The sequence below is a fragment of the Rosa rugosa genome, chromosome 4, assembly GCF_958449725.1.
Source record: "Rosa rugosa chromosome 4, drRosRugo1.1, whole genome shotgun sequence".
Taxonomy (NCBI): Eukaryota; Viridiplantae; Streptophyta; class Magnoliopsida; order Rosales; family Rosaceae; genus Rosa; species Rosa rugosa.
The window spans coordinates 38,121,784-38,142,410 of record NC_084823.1 but is presented as its reverse complement, the minus strand read 5'-3'; the positions used below and the strand labels follow the sequence as shown (position 1 = coordinate 38,142,410).

Sequence of the window (20,627 nt, the reverse complement as noted above, 5' to 3'; positions counted from 1 at the left end):
GGAAAGAAAAAAAAAAATCAATACCTTGATAACAACATTTTTGAATTGCAATCTTTTCCCATCTCCTATGTATATAATAGCCTCTGTACTAGGCCCAGAGACATAGGACCCCCGCCTATCTTTCAAATGCAATATTCCACCATTACCATCATAAACAAAATGATCATATCTTTCATCATCAACTACCAAAGGTCTTAATGGAGTGAGAGATAATTCAGTGGAGGGTTGCTTGTAAGTAGACTGGTTCAAAATTATTGCATCAATTCCATAAACAGAGTTCTTTACTTCTTCAGTTGACAGCGCATCGGTGACTGTAGGAACAAAAAACTCAGCAACAGCCAGCAGAAAATCAAGTGCAACAAGAAGTTGTGGCCTTTGGATGCATAATGAAACTGATGTTAAAAGCTGGCAAAATTTGGCATCGACAATGAGCATTGTAGGAACTAAATTGATATCATTCAAGTTTCTGACATTTCCATCAGTGATGTGCTGGGTGTCATCATAAGTCACAGAATCTACGGAACAAGAACCAATATTCTCAGGCTTTCCTATCGCCAACCTAAACTCTTCTTTAGTACCGTCACGATCATCAAGAACAGTGAAACCCTTGAGTGTTGCTGACAGGAAACCTTCCCCCAGGGTATTTGTCTTGTAGAGTAGCCATACACCAGTAACCTGGATGAAAGAGTGGTTAAAATAAACCCATTAATTAAAATTTGCACATATATGTGAGAGAAAAAAAAGGGGAGTTTAATTTTATTAAAAAGCTTGTTTCTTATTAAAATAAAATAAAAAAACATAATCAAATTGCTAAATGAATTCCAACTTGGTTCAATGATTATTCTCCACCTTGTATATTATTACTAACCAATGTTGCAATGTCAAAGTCGATCTGTTTACCCATTCTTCAGCAGGTTCAAAGAGACAATATTCTTTTAAGTTCCCAACAATTAACAAATGCAAAAAAATTGAAAACTACCTGCACAGTGGCAAGACTCCCTAGACCAGTATGTAAGCACAATTCAACCAAATCAATGACGACACAAACTTTCATCACGACCCGGGCTTCCCCACTTGCAATTGGAAAAGCAGTACCATTTGGATCCTGAGTGATGGCTTCACCCTCACTTACAGATGTCACAGAATCAAGGTTCAATGGAGGCACAGTATGTGAAGTTTCAGAAACATTAGACTGAGCACAATCGGTAATAATCTGGTATTCCCTGTTTGACAAAGCTGCCTTCAATTTCTCCATCTGAAAAGCAGACATTTAATTGCTTTTTAAATGTGACTATGCATGAATCTGCAACATGGCCATGTGATATATAGATCCTTTACTTCACAACACCAGCCAATGAATATGAGATCCATTACCTTGATTAGAACCTCAACATTTGGTATTTGATGCATCAAGTCTCTAAGTGACCTTTGAATCACAACAGATACTCCCTTCACATCTTGAACTATGCTTTCACCTGTTTCTCCTTTACAACCAACAATCAAATTGATATCCTCAACCTACACCCCCAACCAATGAAGATTAATCGACTTGCAGAGACAGTACTAAAAAGAAGTGATGCTTACAAAAAATATAACTAAACATAAAGCAAGAAACAAGAAACAAGAAACAAGAAAAACAAACAAATACACCAACCAATATTATTGTGTTAAGCACCCAACAGGACAACAGCTTCCACAATCTGTTTTCATTGGAACCTATATATCCTTTCCAAACAAAGTGCAATTATCTCACCTGAACTGTTAATACTTCCATATGAACAGCATTAATGTCACTTCTGCTTCCACCAAACCATTGAGAGGTGCTCTTCACAGTAATATGAACAATGTCAAGCTTCAAGTAGCTGAAATAAAGAAATTCAAATAATGAGAAAATATCTTATATAACGTTCATAATATTGAGATCTAAACAATACTTAAGCAGCCACAGATATGTCCATAATCTAAAACTAAGAGGCATCACACACACACATATATATATGAGAACATAAACTTACTCAAGACTGTCCGTTCTCCTAGGCATCAATATAATAGGCTTCCTCAGAGACAGATCCAACTTTATAGCAGGTGATCCTTCAAAATCACTAGTTGTAAACCACTTCTCTGAATTTGTCACTTGATCTTTTAGCTTCACGACTCCTTTTGAGTTTTTGGGAACAAGACCCATGAAATAACTAACAATCTGTATATGATTTTACAAACATAAGAGAATCGAAAAACAATCAGAGTACACGATAAACAAACTTAAAATGTATAGTACCTCCTGGATAAATCGATTCAAATATACAATGCGTACTTCTGAGAGCTGACCATAGAGGCTATACTCATAACCTTCAAAGTCTTCATCATCGGCACTAAATGAAGTGAAAACCAACTGCAAAACTGAATATCAATAAAACTATCCATAATAGCCATTAAGAAATATGGAACACAATAAGACCATTAACAAGTAAAAAAAATATATAAAGGTTGTGGGAAAAAAGAAGAATCCCATGTAAAAGCTACAACAGAATTTAGTTAAGTAGAAATATTGTGGGGAAAAACAAGGAGATAAAGTAGAAAAATACTAAGCCAATAGAAGATTGGCAAGCAGCAAGAACCAGTACTTGCATGATCCAGTACTTCTTTAAACGTTTATCGAACAGCGACACAGCAATTCTTTATTAATTTTAATTCATTGAAGCTTATATGCTACTTCATTATCCTTTTCATATCCATTGACACTTCAAAATTATTTAAGTGTCTCTGTGTGTGAGGAGAGAGAGAGAGAGAGAGAGAGAGAGAGAGAGAGAGGGGGGGGGGGGGGGAGGATAGAACCTCAACAAATGAGCTGCCACCTGGATTTCTCATATCGCACGCCCAGAAATACATATGGCTGCTTGGAAGACTCTCATCACTTACTTTAAGATTTCCGAGGGATGCCTTAATACTAAAAGAGGATGGAAATACCTTGAAAACAAAAAGTTTAAGAATCGTGAGACATGAAAGTTTAATAAAAATTAAACATATACCAAGTAATGAGGAACAAATAAAGCTGCGCACACCTTAATATCCGTAAGTAAATTATCTTGTGACAGAACAGCAAGTTTAGTTTCATCCTCATTCATTAATAAAATCTGAGCACGGGCCATATTTAATGTTATATTAAATACAACTCTGGACTTCCCCTTTCCCAGCAATCCTTTAACAGCAGGCTTGCTGACTGCCATTGATTGCGAACCATCAACTGCATCATCTCTGGTGTCATGATTCGTAGCAGCTGTTGAAGAACTGTCACTGAAAGCTTCACAGCTTTCATCCTTGATGGTAATAGAATTTGCAAATTCCATTATTGCAAGAATTGTTGGTCGACGACAGAAAAATGATAAGGTAGCCAGGGTGACTGTGACCTAAATTGACATAAAAGAAAAATTAGAAAATACAAAACAAAAAACCTAGTCAAGCAACAATGTACTGAACCAATGCCAAATTCCCCACCGAAAATTACTTACCTGCATATCCATATTATGATACAGAGGAGAGTTCTGGTCATAGATAACTACTTGAGCTTTCACAAAGCTATCCATTGAATCATCGAGCGCAATGTCGTTTGTTGTTTGAACTCCATCACTTGGGAGTAGACCAGCAATACGAGTAAAACTAGGAGATTTCAATATCAAATTTCCAGAGTCGACCAAATTATCTGTTGCCTCATAGAATTTATCATCGCCTTCCGAACGGATTGAACCAGAACCATCAAAACTCTGATTTCCTGGGGCATCAGAGGTTATAAGTGTTTCTGCACTATGGATGAATGATCTTGCCAGATAACGCGGCTGGGAGAGGGTGTGCCCAGAAACCAAGTCTTCAATCTCCAAAGATTTTAAAACAGTTCCAATAAAGATGTCACTCGATCTAACTGATACCTCAACCTGTGTCCAAAAATAAATGCTCCAGACATGGAAATAATAGAAAAATTTAAGAATAGACAAACAGTTTCAGTGAATATATCACCTGACCACCTATCGCTCGAAGTTCAAATAAGCGCCCTTCTTCAGTTAGGAGCACCTTCATGATATTTTGGTCACGCTATAGAAATGCAGCTCTGTCAGATCTGACTTTTGCAAGGAAACTTTCTATTAAGTTCCTAATTTATGCTTACCTGATAACTATAACTGACGCAGACCTTTAGTTCATCAAGAACACCAGTTATGAATATCCTCTCCATTTTTGATAAATCACCCATATCATGATTGCCATTAAGCTCCATTACTGAATCCTCAGATTCTGACGAAGTATCGGATAGACCAGTTACAGGAGCAGGACCCTGCCAAATAAAATTAAGATATTCCTATGAGTTTTCTTACAATTAGAAATGCAGTCATATCATCCCACTTTTCATGGTGCTACAGGGTCATCCTCGTAATTTCAACAATGTCATCCCCATGTTCTTTTAATTTGTTTCAATTCCAACCCAACCATCTGTAGGTCAGACGTTAAGTGATGACCAGGAAACCCAGCATCTTTTGAATTTTTAGGCTCTAAAATAGTTTCAGGGTTTTGGCGTCCAAGACAACTAAACCCTCTAAAACATCCTCCGATGATAAGAACTTGTCCCTCATATATAGGCGGTCTTAAAGTGCCAAAATGCTGAAAATATCTGAAAGCCCAAAAGTACGCTTCAAGAGACATTAGGTCATGGGTCCACTACTGCCATATCACCACTTAGCATCTTGCCTAACAATGAGTCAGACAGTTGGGTAGAACCGTGAAGTTGAAACAGATATGAAAATTTGCACTGATTTTTCAAAATTGCAACAGGATGACACTGAAAACCATGTAAATCACAGGGAGCAGCAAGCATAGTATAAATGTATGTTTCTCTTTTTTCTAAATGAAATGTTGTTCACTTGAAGAATATAAAAGGTCACTCGGGAAGTAAACAAGGATTACTGATGCACGATAGACAGCCCCCCGCAACCGGCTCTGCCAAGTTTTCTTCGAATCATCAGAATCAAATAGCAAGATTAGTGCATTTGCATCCTCCACGACCTATATAGAAGAGAGATCTAACTTAGGTGATTAAAAAAATAAATAAATAAACATTTCATAGGGACTGAATAAAATAATAAATTCTCATTTTTATAAATATGGAGCTACAATAACCTTGTTATTCGCTCGTGTAGAATCACAGACAGCCAAAACAAGATCGGTATCACCAACACACTCTGGGGGAACCTCATATATGTGTTTCCCTTGTAAGCTGAAATAAGCATATCACTCAAGTTAATTACAGTTGACAAAAATTCTAGCAAACCTAATTGCATAGTACTTGTTGATTGTATTTGCATATGAATTAGAAAATAATAAAGTTATAAAATGTTGGGAAATTAATATAGAAAGTTCAAATACAACTTATATATATATAACCTTAGCCCACCCCACCCCTGCATATGCCAGTGAGAATCGAACCCATGACCTTTACAATGTTGCAATTATAACTTATCAACAGGTCACAGATCACCAGTATATAGTATGATACAATTGGTCGATATGAAAGAACCCAAGTTAAACAGCTCAAGACAAGAGGAACAGAAAGAAAAGAGAGAGAATAAAAATTTTAACTTCACAGAAAATCTAAGTGGCCATATCTTTGTTCTTCATATATATTCCTATTCTTATATATTATAAATAACACATCTCATATCAAAGATTGCATTTTGTTGCAACAAGTCCTCTAAAATGAATCAGAACTGAGCTCAAAATACCATTGGAAAATATTAATATCAATACTACTGTGTTCCCTAAACGTCAAAGAACAATATTACTGCCACTTCAACTTTAAAAAAAAAAAAATAGCATGCTAAAGTATCTCTGAAAAGACAGAAGCCTGTTTCTTAAACAATAAATGTGTTATATTCATTGTCAGTTGGCTAACTGAGATTTAGTAAAAAGTATAATACTATTTGACTTGATAGTGCATGCACATCTTATATTCTGAACATAATTAAAAAATATATATTACATAGATGCTATCATGCCATCTACTACTCAATTTAGAAAAGTTGGAAACAGAACCTGATACATTGCTTGTACGATTTTGAGCTAGGGCTCTCAAGCACATAAAGGAAAGGACCAACTAAGCATAGGTAGCGCCGCTGCCACACTGCTTCCCTATTTCCCAGACCCTATCATCACATTACAAATAAAGAAAAAATTAGCAAAACGGGAAATGTTCGTTTGCAGGCCATGGAAAATCGGAGAAAAGTCGGAGGAACGAGAGAGAGAGAGAGAGAGAGAGAGAGAGCCAACCTTGAAAACAAGAAGAGACGACCACCCCTCAAAGTCAGCTTGATTCCAAGGGCCAACGAGATCTGACGTCTCACTATCCTCCTCCTCAAAGATCTTAACTACTTGCATCAATCGATGATACCGAGCTGGGGAGAAGTGAAACCCCAACGATGGCACCCGTACAGCTAGTCGTGTTGCAGGATAGGATGGACTCTCTAATCTAATCTGAATTCAATACAAATTAAAATCTCAATCCTTACACAGTGACAGGAACACTACCGAGTGAACAAGAAAAGAATATTCATGATTAAGCTAAAGAGGTCACTGTAGCTACCTGTTGAAACGTTAGAATTACCCCACACTTATCAATAAAAGGCAACAAACTAACACCATCTGAATTGGAAGAACCAGCAGAATTTTTTGCAGGAGATTTGCCCCAACAGTAGTCACCATCAACCAAAAAAGCAGATACATCACTTAGAACCAAATTAAACTGCAGATACATATCTTGCTCCTTCAATGATCCATGCTCATAGTCATCCTGCATCCATTTCACATGCTCGTTTAATTTCAACAAGAAATAACCACACCATATGATATTTAAGAATAAAATTTGTTCTCAACCTTGGTACCAATAACCAAATTTCCCAAGTCCAGCATCAGTTTTGTTGGATGAATATTGTCGGGACAAAAGTCAGTAGGAATGGTAATCTTAGGAGCCGCGATATCCAAGTCCAACAAAAACCTAACATAAAATAATAAAAGATAAGAATCATTAAATGGAATAAATATAAAGAACCTGAGCATATTTTTTGAATAAGAAAGGCACGCTTCTGTTAAAGAACAAAACAATCACATTGATAAAGGAGCGATCTATCAAAATCAGACCTGTAATTGTCCCAAAAAAATTCTCAGTATTCTCCAAGATCAAGTCAATATGATAATATCAAAAAGGAAACCCTAAACTACTTCAACAAGAGACTTAAAGCAGAAGATAAAATCTGTTGCTTCTTTTTGAAAAATCATACAGAAGATAAAAAGATTACTTCTACATAAGTATATCCACTTCTCCATGTTCTCATAACAGACCACTGTTCAATCCCAATCAAGCAAGCCAAATAGAATTTAATACTACACACACCATAGAGTAATTGCCTCTTTTGTTGGCTTCCACGCCCAAAAAAAATTACATGAGCAAGGAAAACCAATTCTGAAGCCAAACCCACACCAGTCCAAAGAAACACAACCACCTGCACCAGATTCCATTGCAAAGGGACATTCATAGTAATATTATATAACCAGCCATTCCACCCTCCCCTATTTGCACAAAACAACCCATTGCAAAAGGAGGAGGATGTCAAAAGTACTTATCATCCCGTTGATCACCAAGCAAATAAAACATTTGTGCTTTCTTGAGTGCTTATTTCAGAGCACGTCAGCAGTTTCTCAAAATAAAATGCCACATGAAGGCTAAAACAAACTAACAACTAGAAAGAACCGGTACATAGAAGCTAATTGCAGAACATTAAGTCAGCCACTCAAAGGATCATAAACAAAACTTCCCTGTCTACCTCTTCAAACAGTCAAAGATTACATTAGCCTGTTATGATCAATGTCTTCCTCACAGTGATGTGGTCAAGATATTTTAATTGAAGTGGCTCGAAGTACTTTAAAAAAAAAAACAAAAACAAAAACAAAAAACAAAAAAACAAAACAAAAATTATAAAACCTGGAATGGTCCTTCAATGCCCGGTTCACTTGTTGCTGAGCTGTGCGCTTGACTCCATCGATTGTCATCTGATACATAATAACAAGACATTTTTTTACACGACTGATTAAAATCTTGATAACCAAGGCAGTTCTAGCTCTACTGAGACCAAGGAAAACAAGTAGTGGTTAAAATGTCGTTGGGAAAGTGATGCTGTTTATGTTCGCTAAAATATTCCATCTTTTAGGAATGTCAGGAAACATGAAATATGCAAAGTGCTTTAGGATATTTAGCACACTGACAGCGTACTCTGCATTTTTCTTAATTTTGCATCAGGATATTCACTAGAACCACCAAGTGAAGGTCTATTTAGCTTTGTGCTTTAAGGATTTAGCATATACTCATGTGGGCATCGATGAAATAACCAAAAGTCCTATAACTCGTAAAAACTATACCACTGGAGATTTCAATATCTTTAAAGATTGCAGTAAAACAGAAAACACTAGAGTTTTGGATAAACCATGAAGATATGCTTAACCCATCAATAATGCATCGATCTTTAAAAGATATTACATTCAACTAAACATGTAGAGGGAAACAGTGTGCACCAAGGATGTTATGCATACTCCTGAAACAGTTGAAACATCATTTGATATTATATGTTATTCCATAATACAGAGCTGTGATTGAAATATACGTCTATTAAAGTGTAAATTTTTTTTAGCTAAAACAAGCATTGGAGTACTTTTGGTAACAAAAAACAAAAAGAATGCAACGACACACACACAATGAATGAAACATTTTATCAAAGTTAACATGCTCAATACCAGTAAACTGGAGGCCACTTTAAGAAACTACATATATTAAATAAACAGCATAAGGGGAAAAGAACCTGCACTGCAGCTGCAGTATCCATAGCTATCTTCTGACTAACTGGATTACTCCGAAAAAACTTTATAATTTGATCAATTGCATCCTTTAGATACTGCCATACAGATGTAATCAGTATCAAACCAACACAGAGAGAGAGAGAGAGATGTAATCATCTTTTTAAAAAATACAAACTAAAAAAATTAAAATTTAAGAGAATAATAGGAACATACAGTCACATAACAGGGAGAAGCCTTAGCAACAAAGCTCCAGTCCACCTTGGTGTCAAAAGGCTTGAGACAGAACACGCCAACTAAAGAATCATAAGCACTTGCACTCTGCATGGATATATATATATTCTTTCCTTGTCAGAACATGGAACTTGAAAGATGATTGTTGTTCTACTGGAGATATATTCGACCACCAAATTTTAAGAGAAAAATACAGAACAAGACAGCCCTACCTCAGCAAGGAGACCGTTTGGCGTTGATAACTTATATGATCCCAAGTTCAGGTCAAAAACTTTTGTTTCTGGATAGAGCTTTATTGAGCAATCGATGCCTTCACACGATAATTCAGCAAGACACTCCTGAGACTCATCAATAAGCTTAGTGGCATTACGTTTCATAGAAATGCTCAAGGAAGTCTGAAGAGCATCCATCTTTTCATCAACTGTAACCAACAGTTTATCATCACTCTCCTTATACCCGATGATTTCATTTAACTGCTTCCAGTCTTCATCAGTGAAACTAAATGGCTCATTCTCATCTTTCAGAGACTGACTGCCCCTGGACAAGTAGATAGAGTTAGCCAAACAGCAGGCAATCTCAAGCATCAGTATATAAAAATTACTAGTGTTGAGAGACCAGGTTTTAAAGTTCAAATAATAACTATTTACCATCCAGACCACCAAGATTTCTTTGCTTTTTGTTTCCTCGAGTCAAGTTCTGACTCTAATGACTGCTCTACAAACTTGTGAGCCAACATCCTGCAAATAAACTACGAAATTACTCCAAGAAATAATTTGAAGAACTAAATTATTAGTCCATAGAGGAATTAAAGACTATTGCTTGGCTGGATCATCACAATATAAGATCATGCGTGTATTAACTAATGGAAAAACAAAGAAAAAGAAGGAAACAATTTTTTTTACTGCAAAATTACTTTAAGACAGAATTTGAGGAACTAAACCATTAGTCTGTAGAGGGAGAAAGTGGGGACTATAGCCTAGGTATATCATTGCTTAGGGGGTTCTTTCAACTTGCAACATTACCGGGAAAAAAAAATAAAAAATTCCATAAACCTGAAGAAGTACAAACTAGTGCATCAGCAATCGACATCCAAATTCTGAAAACAAGTGAAAACAAAACCACACCACCCGAGCTAGCTGAAAATATCTGAAAAAATAAATCGCTTCAAATCTGCAGTTACCCGAAGACCACAAAGCTGACCAACTTTTAACGTGATCCTAAAGTTTTTCCACCCCACCCCTTTGTAGTTCTCAATAATCTCCTGTTATACTCCGTCCAAATGACCCAGAAAACAGCTAAAATAAACAGAGTTTTAGCTTTTCATTCTCTTCCCAAAGCCGTGAAGCCAGTGCTCAACAACTGAAAGCACCCCTTGGAATGACCCTACACATCAACTTCCTTAAACAGCCTCCACCACAATTCTAGAGGCAATGCAGCAATAAATCATCCACATTCCCCTCATACTTGAAAGAGACTGGACCAATGTGGGGAAATGCAAACATAAGGCTTTTTTTGGGATCAGATCACATGTATTAATCCTCCTGACAACTCATTAACCAAACGTAAATCTTAGTATTCACAATCTCTGTTCTTAGCTCATTCAGTGTGAAGGCCTCTTTTCATTATTTTAGATAGATGCTGCATGTACATTTCTCATGACTTAAAATTAATGATGTAAACTTTAGGTGTTCTAATACTTCATCTTCTAAAAACATTTATGTTTTAATTTAAGTATACAGATAAAGATTAGCTATAGATAAAGAAAGATTATGATATTAAAATAATCCCAAGTACATTATGTACATTGAAAAATAAATGAAAAAAAAAAAAAACAGAGAAAGTAGAAGTAATGACGAAGCATAAGTAATAACTAATAACTGGTAGCTCTCCTTTTATGCTGTAGTTTTGGGTTGGAATCATGTAGCAGTAATGTAGTAGCTGTAGTAGTGTAGTAGTAGTAGTACTATCATAAAATTAAAAAACAGTACCTCCACTGCAGTATAAGTTCAATATCAAGTTCACGATCTAGTTCTTCAATGTCTTTGTTATCTTCAACCACTGCCCGACTAGGGTCAGATCTAAGCAGCGAAGCATATAGAGATATATATCTTTTACGTAATCTTGCATACTTCAGAACTTGCTCCCATGACAGTTTCCCACTGTGACAAAGATGACACTTTAAGCAAAAAGAAAAGAAGAGCGCTGAGCGCTGAACTCTGGTTGTAAAAATGTAAAATGGAATAAGAATAAACAGGATATCCAAATTCTATTAGTAAAGCATATCATTTGAATCTCATGTCGTGGTCAAAATTCGGACAAACTAAATTGAGAGGAGATTTAAAACATATTGATTACTCAAGATAGGAAAACCTTTTGCTTTTACTGTTTTGAACTTGTGACTGACATAACAGAAAATATCATAGGAAAGGAAAATTAAAAGAAAATAAAAATAACTTATCCAAATACCTTGCCTTCTTCATTTGGTCAGAAACAACTCTGTAAGCATACTTCCACCAAGACCTAGGATCAGATTTTACAGAGACATGTGGACGATAATGAGCATACTTCAACCGCTGATTGAAGGCAGCAAAGTTATCAGCTAACTTCAGTACATCCCTGTATCCGTCCTGCAAAAAAAAAAAAAAAAAAGGAAAAAAAATAAAAGACCAATTATCCATGAGTAGAATTAAACCTAACCTCCCAGAGCACTGATGAAGACTGATGAAGACAAAATAAAATGAACCTTTGGCAAACAGATAGTCACATCATCCAGATTAACTGCTGCTTTATGTAAAGGCCGACCACTATCAGCAAATTCATTTTGTCGTAGCTTTGAATACTTAGCACTTCCAGAAACAGGTTCCAATACATAAGTATGCTTCTTGGTCGATTTATTCGCTGGTTTACCATCTTTAGTACCAAATTTAAAAACCTGGAGTAAAAAATAACCAATGTGTTAACTGTTAAGAAACAAAATAAGGTACCTGTGTACATATAATTGAATGTGTGTGCACGTGCTCCACGGATCAACAAAGTAAAGAGAGTTGATTGGGCATACCTGGACCCACTCTGATGGAAGCAAATCCTCCCATTGCTTGTTAACATGCCATGGAGCAATATCAGAATCCAGATATAGTGCAAGCCGATCAAGTTCGACAGACTGGAAAACAAATGAGAAAATATATCATGAATTTCTGCATAGTAGGGAACAGGGACTAATATATTGATGAAGTCAAGGTATTAATAAAGACACAAATGCTTATTTGTTTTAGCCTTTGACCTAACTACACAGTTTTTGTTATAATAAAATCAACTCCTCAAAAGTGCACACAAACAATCAGCACTCTCAAGGACCACATAATAAAAGCCTCTTTTTTTTTCCCTAAATTCAGTAACAATAAGAAATCAAAGTTTCCCATAATAAAGAAATTTAACCTAAAATTAACCAACACGTTTCTAGGTTTCTACACTTGAAATTATTATTGATCTTTTGAAATTAGAAGAATTCAAATCAATAAAAACAATCCAATTACTGTTTAGCAACTTGATTTAAAAGTATAAGGAACCTTCTGAATACGGTTCAGTGCACCCCCAGTAACAAATGTCTCTTTTCCACTATCATCAACTGTCATGGCGGAAAGTCTCTCCAAGGTTATGCCCGCTGCAAACGGATGACCAAAATTGCTACAACATTGAAGACATAAGGCATACACGCAAGATTAATAAAAAAAAAAAAAAGAATAAGGAGGAAAAATATAGTTTTCTTTTTACCTCTCAAGATCCTCGTATCTGATGTGAATATTTGAAATTGAAAGTTTCAAATTTCCAATTATTGTGCTGATCAGGGATCCCAACCATGATTTATTCTTCAAGGAAGCAGAAAGTATAAATAGTTAAAACCATTATAGATAACAAACATAGAAGTTCCAGCAGAGCAAATCTCCAAACATAGAAATACTTCAATATCTAGCATCTAATTAATAAAACAATATTAAAGATAAAATCACTAACTTCTGATTAACTACCATTATGAATAGATTATAATAAGAAGAGTTTGATGTAGCTTGAGCAGGCATGCATACTTGCATCTGCTATTCATCATGTATGCTTAAGACTCAGCTTAAGACTCCCCCAAGATGAGTTACACCAAAAGAAGTACACCCCATAAAACATTTTCAAAATTACATCCAAAGAGAAGCAAGAATCAACTCTCATCCCAAGTGAAGAGACTTAAAATCACTAGACAAATATATAACACCTATGAAAGCTGCTTCATTCCAAAAACAAAAAAGAAATAATGAATTAAAACATTAAAAAATAATAATAAACACCTATCAGTTTCAGAGACATGGGATACATACTCCATATACATATGTATACACTAACATAAATCGTACACATTATATTGCAAGTTGCCACTTCAATCATGTTAAATCTTACCACATCTGACTTCAGTTGTTGCGCCTTCTCCAACAACTTCATTTCCATTTCCTATTAGAAAGGGAAAGAGTCAAACTGTCACAAAATATGCATTGGCAAACAACGCATACAGATATTGATTAACATGTCTTACCTGCACTCGGTTTTTCTTAGTTTCCTGTACAGCATCCTCACTACTTCCCTCAACTTGCGTTTCAGGCTCAGCTAATAGAAAAATGCGATCCAAAGAAACTAACACTGGATCCTGGCCAAGCCTGCTCCATGGAACCTAAGTTCAAAGAACCACAACAGCTCATTGGATAAATGCAGTAAATAGCATAAACAAGTCGTATCCAGTAAATCAGTATATGAAAATTGTCAGTAATGAGATATTTCACAGAATAAGAATTGCAACTACAACATAACCGGTTTATTCAAATTTTTCTTTTTTTCTTTTTTGGTAGTGAGATATTTCACAGAGGAAAAATCCAACAAAAACTCAGAGATTAACACAATATACAAACCTCACATCACAACAGATAATGAATTCAGCATTATAATCTACTACATGTACCTGTTAGAGATTCCTGTGGTTAAACCAGAGCTAGTTTTTGTTTCCGGAAAACAACATTTCATACCAAATTCCCTTCAACAACTCAAAAGTGGATCAAAAATTGAACTTCACTCACCCTTCCAAGTTAAAAGAAACTCTACGGATGACACCTTATTTCACAAGAAAATATTTAAACAAAAAATGCCTCACTCTATACTGCATCACACACTGCCTTGATTTAAGTTTCCCAAAGTAATCCATAGAACATTCTCTTGTACAATTATCAAAAGTGATACATACATCAATTTATTTTTATTGCGAGAGCAACCCAAAACTTAGGATAGACTCAACAAAAAGACAATGACATAGTACTTGGCATAAATCCATTCAGAAGGTAGTTGTTTTTTACTTTTTATATTAATAAAAATGTACGAAAGACGACTAGAATATAGATTGGAGAATTATGATAATGGACTCAAATTATCTTGTTTCTGTTTCATAATGAATGAGTCAAATTTTTCGACATATCGTCCATAACTAAGCTGAACAACATTCAACAAAAGACTAATTCAACATAATGATAACAAAAGAATGTGCCCTCACCTTAAGTTTCACTGATCCAAGAAATCCTGCCTTGACCTTCACAGGTAATTTTAAGGCATTCAGTGCCTCTGGCTTCAACTGCATATTTGTTAGCTCCACATCACCTGATTCACATTTTAGACAAGAAGTAAATTTTAAGAACTATCCACCCTCCATTTTACCACTCATAGAGTGATAAGAAATGCATGAGTGCATTTCTCTAACCTAGAGCGAGTGAACAGCCATGCATATGCGAAGCCACTGACAACTCGAACATAAAGAAACCAAATGAGAAATTATAGTGATGACTATTAATCCATCCTTATCCCAAGAAGAAAAATATGTACTTGATATCTGTATGACAAAACCATTTTATTTTTCCTTTCTTTACCACCGTAGTTTGCACAGTATGAACATTTCACATTAAAATTCAGCATATAAAATGAAGATTACCAATTAATAGTCGAGAAGGAGTGAGGTTCTTTTTTCTTTTCTTTTTTTGAGTTTTGGTTTTTGGTTTTTGGTAAGTGGCAGAATTAGAAAAAAATAAAAAAAACTAAATCTGCATTTTCTTTTACTTTTCTAAATTACCTCCATGCAGCCAGACAATGAACGATGGCTTTTATCCAAGTTGATAGTATTCTATCTGAGAACCCTTTGAGGGTGATATCCAAGAGAATGAAGACTGCTTATTATTTTACCCATGGACCATTCTAGAAGAAATTTTTAAAAAGAAAAAGGCCATTGTTATAGCACACAAAGAAAACCACGGTCTGGAAAAATTCAATTTGATCGCAGGTGTTCAACAAGAAAGTTACCAAATTGTTTTCTTGCTTATGGTTGCCATGGTGCTTGAATGTTGTTTGGTTGCAAAACATAGTCCCCTCATCCAAATTCTACTTTTGCTCTCTTTAGAATGAGAACCTATGTTGAGGACTTATTTTTAAGACTACAGTAGGGCTTGTTCCAAAATATAGTCCCTAAATCCAAATTCTACATTTCTAAGGTTATTTCAAAGATCATCACCAAAAGAATAAAAAAAAAAAAAAAAGCAGAAAATCAATTAATCAACTCACACTGATCAATCAAATATACAGACAGAGCATCTAATTAAAGCAAGCAAGGTTTTCTTGTCCACTGCTTTTGATTTTGAGGTTGCTTCCGGTTTTTTTTTCTTCTCAAAATTAAAATATAAACTGAAACTATCATCATCACATATAATGATGTAAATGGCGAAAATATTTCTGATTCAGCAGGTTTTCTGAAGGAAAAACTTTGGAAGTATGAGATTACATCACAGAAACTTGTTGCTTAAGTGAATTCTCAGCTTCATGTTCAGAAGAAGAAAAAAACCAGTGGTTCTCAGTTTATTTGTGAGTCTGTAATGCTGACAAACTGCTCCCAGGAAAAATGAATGCTTTTGAGCCTGGCATTTCGAACCCATGAGCTAACTCTCTAAACTGATTCTACATCCTAGAGCTATCCGCCTGTCAAGGGAAATCGGCTGAAACAATGCCAACACAAGCACTAGGATCCAATAGTTTAAGGTCTGTTTCAAATTCGACACAAATTGACAATTTAAATATAACACTGGTGAGTATTGAAAATGCTGAAGATGATAGTAAAAGCTACTCAGAGCTCAAAACGACACCACTCAGGCACAAGATCATGTTCAAACAATAAGGCTAGATCAATGTAGCACACTCTACCCCCATACATTAAAAATTCTAAAACAATAGAGCAGGGATTCCAAGTAAACTTGTTCATCTCCCAACATTGCTAGTCTGATTCAATGCAATTTCCTTCTTCCTCACTCTTGTTCACTGTTCCATTGCCATTTAGTCTCAATTAAATCACATTGCCATCGGCACCAAACTAACCTAAAACCCTAACAAAAACCACTTCCACATCACTCAATCCAATTCGCCACCAACTCCAACTCCAATCCACAATTGAACCAATCATCCACACAACTAAAAAAGCTTCAATAAACCACTCGCACAAACAAAGAAGAAGAAGAAAGAGTTCGAACCTTGCCAGACACTGATCTTGAGGGCCTCTTTATTGAGTCCCTTCACGTAGTTCCCCAGGTACCTCTGCAAGAGGTTCGCCACCTGATCCTCCAACATCTTCGCCGGCCGGAAATCCCTATCTCATCACCGCCGGAGAAGCAACCACACAACTCGGAAAATGCACAATCGCCGTTCTACTTTGATCCTTTGCTTTTCAGAGAAGAAGAGAAAGGAATAGAATTCTAGAAAAGCGTTTCTACTCACGCTTCCTGTAATGACGGGAAGGTGCCGCCTACAGCTGTGTTATGGTGTGTCACTGTCTAGCGGTTCTGGACACCAGGACGAATAAAACGTCGACGCGTGTGATGGGGACTGACGTGGGCCGCAAGGAAGTGAAAGGCGTAGGACTATCGGGTGGCAGTTGGACTGTGCAGGTGGAGGGAAGTAGGAGATTGGGGCTTTGGGTTTGATGGTTTATGTGGGGGACAAGGAGGGTCGGAGTGACGTCGTTTTGGGGTATATGCGATTATGCTTATTTTGGAAACAATCGAGAAGGGGGATTAGCATTATTGCCATCTGGGGTCAGTTGCGCTTGCGCGTGACCATGTGCCCACATCACTCCCTCACGTGATTTTAGATCCCAAGATGAACCGTGAACCCTGATAAAACCGGCCCACATAACTGAATCGGTTTTGGTGGACCGGTTTCTGTATCATTTTAAGAAAATCTTGTACTAGCTGCAAAGAATAGATTCAATCGACCTTTTTCTTTTTGGATTAGATGGGATCAAAAGGCTCAGCAACAAAAAAATACCTAGAGCCACGACAGACTTTTCTCCGTCTAAGAATTTCACATAAGTCAATAAGTCATCGATCATGGAATAACTTGTGGAGAAGGTGGCTTCATGAACTCAATTTCGAGTTCAGAATCTGCACTGGTCTTGGACAATGCATCAGTAATCATATAATATGCTAAACCTAGCAAACTTTGCCAGATAGAACTTGCGGTTATCTAAATTACATTTGAGAGGGTGAAGGTCATTAACTCCATTATGCATGATGTGAAAAATTTTCCGAATCACTTTAAAGCAGAAGATATCAATGAGAATAGAAGTAGCAATTTTGAGACCAATTAACAGACCCCAAATATCAGCATCAATGCCTTCCCAGTGAGCCCATAGTAGTGGCAAAATCCTTAATGCAAGATCCATCATGGTCATCGTGATCTTTTAAGACTTCCCCAGCACTAATTGTACCAAGAATTTTCAAATAACAATAAGAAATATTACAACTAACCCTTAGAAATATTACTAAAAAGAAAATTATGTAATATCAAACATGAGAAAGTTAGGTATAACAAGAATATTAGGTTTTAAAAAAATAAAAATTAAAAATTAAAAAAACTTTTAGCTCACCACACACTTACATATGTCAATGAAAATCGAACTCATGACCTTTACAATGTTGGAATTATAACTTACCAATATATCATACCACACACTTACATATGTCAATGAAAATCGAACTCATGACCTTTACAATGTTGGAATTATAACTTACCAATATATCATAACTCACGGACATATTAGGTCAATATTAGTTAAACCTAATTTTCTTATGTCTTTCTACTACAAGATAATAAAGATAATAAGATATCACGTCATTTTAGACTCATATTTGGTACAAATAACTTCTAATCTTCCAACACCCAAAAGAAAACCATAAGACTCTCTCAAGAGAAAACTAAGGTTGCGGCAGCGCAATATTTCCGGCTCTCGTCCAGTGGCTCTCCGGCGTAGCTTACGTCATTGTTATGCTGCCGGACAAGCGACAAATGGTTTAGACCTCTGGACTTTCTTTGCTTGCGGTATGACAGTTGTAGCTGGGCCTATTCGGATCAAGATAGCTTTGGGGTTGGATGTTTCGTGTGTGTCGGTTTAGTGAAGGCGATGGCGGCAGCGGATGGATTGTGCTCCAAATGACGACGACTTTGCGATCACCATTGGTGGGATTTTGGCGACTTCGATGCCAAGATCCTTACCTGTTTCAGGTTCGGGTCGGCTTGTGTTGCAGAACGACCTTCATCTTTTGGGTGCTAGCGCGAGATGGTGGTCTTCCTTGACGCAGGATGACGGTTTGTAGCTAGTCAGTGTGGCGACATCGGTAGAGAGTCATAGCGGCAATATTCGATCTGCAGGTATGCGTTGAACATGAAGGCCTTTAGCTAGCTAGGTTGTGGAAAGTAGGTATGGCTGGGCCTAACTGTTGGGCCTAGGCAGGATGTCCTTTGGGCTTTAGGCCTCTATTTTAGTTTTAGTTTAGTTTTTTTTTTTTCTGTAATAATTTCTTACTTTTCAAGGGACCTATGCTTGTTAGTTTTTAAACTAATGAGTATAGTTTTACTTTGCTTATTTGCTAACTTAGCTTATAGGCTCGCTTTGTTAAATAAACACTAATTGTATAATAAACGGTCTATACCTATGTACTATCGTGGTACCCCCACAACCTCTTGTTTGTCTCGCTATTGGCTAATGACATCGGAGGGGTATATAATAGTCATTCTGGCTTGATTAATGACAATCATTGATGGATTGATTAAAAACAAAACAAAAACTATTAATCTTCCAACAATCTAAAACCCCACAGTAAACAAGTCACAGCCGCCTGCATGGTAATCTCTCTTAATTTCTGAATTTGTTCCAAGTTAAACTTTTTGGGCACGTTTACTTACTTGGAATGGAATGGAATGATTACGGAGTAAAAATACCCCTGTGTTTACTAACACATAAAGGAATCGGAATGATTCCAGGTAAAAGAATTCCTGTGTTTACTAACACATGAAGGAATGAGAATTGGTGTAGGTCCCACCTATTTATCAGGAATCGATTCCTGAATACTCAGGAATTCGATTACGAAGGGGGGAGATGAGTTTAGGAATCATTCCTCCGGAATCAATACCGATTCCTTTCTTCTCCCATTCCACTTGTCTCCGATTCATGATTATTTTCCATTCCAAGTAAGTAAACGTGCCATTTGTTTCCTCTGTCATTTCTCTTCGGCCTTTTATGCGTTCACTTCTTGTCTTCTTGAGCTATCTTCACTCTGTCCCTCCTTTACCCTTCTTTATAAGCTAGCTTCGAAATCTACCGCCAAAAACGTCAGCTTCGAAATCACACGCCATCAACAGCCAAAGAGCTCATCCAGATTATTGCTCGCTTTTAACTCTGGCTCTCACAAGTCACATCCCCCTGCATGGTAATCTCTCTTAATTTCTGAATTTGTTCCAAGTTAAACTTTTTGTTTCCTCTGTCATTTTGGATCTCAAACTGCAGATAATTGAGTTTCCAAATCTGAGTTCCTGATTGATCGAGGTGAGATTTATTCTTTGTCACTTACCTTTTAATTGCGTTGGGAATTTCTTTAATTTTGAAATGAATTGTTAGGGTTCTTTGCTTGAATTTGGGAATGAATTTCTAGTTCCACATTAATAAATAGATGCAAATATATGCGTCATTGATAGAGTGATTCTTATTTGAATTGTAGTTGCATTCCATGTCATGTTTAGTCATTGTGTTTATGTTTTTCTTCTTTCGTTTGGTTCCAGATTTGCACTTTCAGTTGGCACGGTTCGACTTTGAAAGAGACCATGTAGAACATCATGTTATATATACGTAGGTAATAACCTCTGAAAACAAGAGTAAGGTATAGCAGCATCTCTGTCTATAGGTCTTCCATCGCAACTAGCGAGGCTCATATCAAATAACAATGCCTTCAATTTCTTTTACTGGCATTTGTTAGGACGACCGAAAATTGCTTGGCTTCTTACATATAACATCATAAGGTGTCATTCTTCCCTACAATCTAATTCACAATTTGACACTATTGTAAGGAGGAATGGCTCGTGACCAACCAAATTCCCTCACAAAATGGCTAGAAAGAACCAAC

The 20,627-nt window shown here is 36.4% G+C and overlaps 1 protein-coding gene and 1 long non-coding RNA gene across 2 annotated transcripts in view; one reads left to right on the top strand and one right to left on the bottom strand.

The window, feature by feature from the left end:
• The window catches only part of LOC133742076 (uncharacterized), a 35,795-nt gene extending 18,709 nt beyond the window's left edge, over positions 1 to 17,086 (bottom strand). The window contains exons 1-32 of the mRNA XM_062169767.1: positions 16,704 to 17,086; positions 14,693 to 14,796; positions 13,691 to 13,825; positions 13,558 to 13,608; positions 12,889 to 12,983; positions 12,684 to 12,801; positions 12,176 to 12,277; positions 11,861 to 12,049; positions 11,584 to 11,744; positions 11,106 to 11,276; positions 9,765 to 9,854; positions 9,330 to 9,654; positions 9,100 to 9,204; positions 8,889 to 8,981; positions 8,018 to 8,085; positions 6,913 to 7,033; positions 6,623 to 6,829; positions 6,310 to 6,513; positions 6,076 to 6,185; positions 5,164 to 5,260; positions 4,951 to 5,049; positions 4,160 to 4,324; positions 4,012 to 4,086; positions 3,510 to 3,929; positions 3,063 to 3,407; positions 2,836 to 2,967; positions 2,279 to 2,392; positions 2,016 to 2,200; positions 1,754 to 1,862; positions 1,375 to 1,518; positions 980 to 1,255; positions 25 to 675 (exon numbers count right to left, since the gene is read on the bottom strand). Of these exons, the coding sequence (XP_062025751.1) occupies positions 25 to 675; positions 980 to 1,255; positions 1,375 to 1,518; positions 1,754 to 1,862; positions 2,016 to 2,200; positions 2,279 to 2,392; positions 2,836 to 2,967; positions 3,063 to 3,407; positions 3,510 to 3,929; positions 4,012 to 4,086; positions 4,160 to 4,324; positions 4,951 to 5,049; positions 5,164 to 5,260; positions 6,076 to 6,185; positions 6,310 to 6,513; positions 6,623 to 6,829; positions 6,913 to 7,033; positions 8,018 to 8,085; positions 8,889 to 8,981; positions 9,100 to 9,204; positions 9,330 to 9,654; positions 9,765 to 9,854; positions 11,106 to 11,276; positions 11,584 to 11,744; positions 11,861 to 12,049; positions 12,176 to 12,277; positions 12,684 to 12,801; positions 12,889 to 12,983; positions 13,558 to 13,608; positions 13,691 to 13,825; positions 14,693 to 14,796; positions 16,704 to 16,800 (5,358 nt within the window). The 5' untranslated portion in view covers positions 16,801 to 17,086. The remainder of the gene's footprint in view (positions 1 to 24; positions 676 to 979; positions 1,256 to 1,374; positions 1,519 to 1,753; positions 1,863 to 2,015; positions 2,201 to 2,278; positions 2,393 to 2,835; positions 2,968 to 3,062; positions 3,408 to 3,509; positions 3,930 to 4,011; positions 4,087 to 4,159; positions 4,325 to 4,950; positions 5,050 to 5,163; positions 5,261 to 6,075; positions 6,186 to 6,309; positions 6,514 to 6,622; positions 6,830 to 6,912; positions 7,034 to 8,017; positions 8,086 to 8,888; positions 8,982 to 9,099; positions 9,205 to 9,329; positions 9,655 to 9,764; positions 9,855 to 11,105; positions 11,277 to 11,583; positions 11,745 to 11,860; positions 12,050 to 12,175; positions 12,278 to 12,683; positions 12,802 to 12,888; positions 12,984 to 13,557; positions 13,609 to 13,690; positions 13,826 to 14,692; positions 14,797 to 16,703) is intronic.
• Positions 17,087 to 19,720: 2,634 nt separating this feature from the next.
• On the top strand, positions 19,721 to 20,486 carry LOC133743190 (uncharacterized). Its single transcript, XR_009862996.1, has 3 exons — positions 19,721 to 19,937; positions 20,015 to 20,053; positions 20,287 to 20,486. It is a non-coding gene; the product is annotated as an uncharacterized LOC133743190 (long non-coding RNA).
• Positions 20,487 to 20,627: the final 141 nt, after the last annotated feature.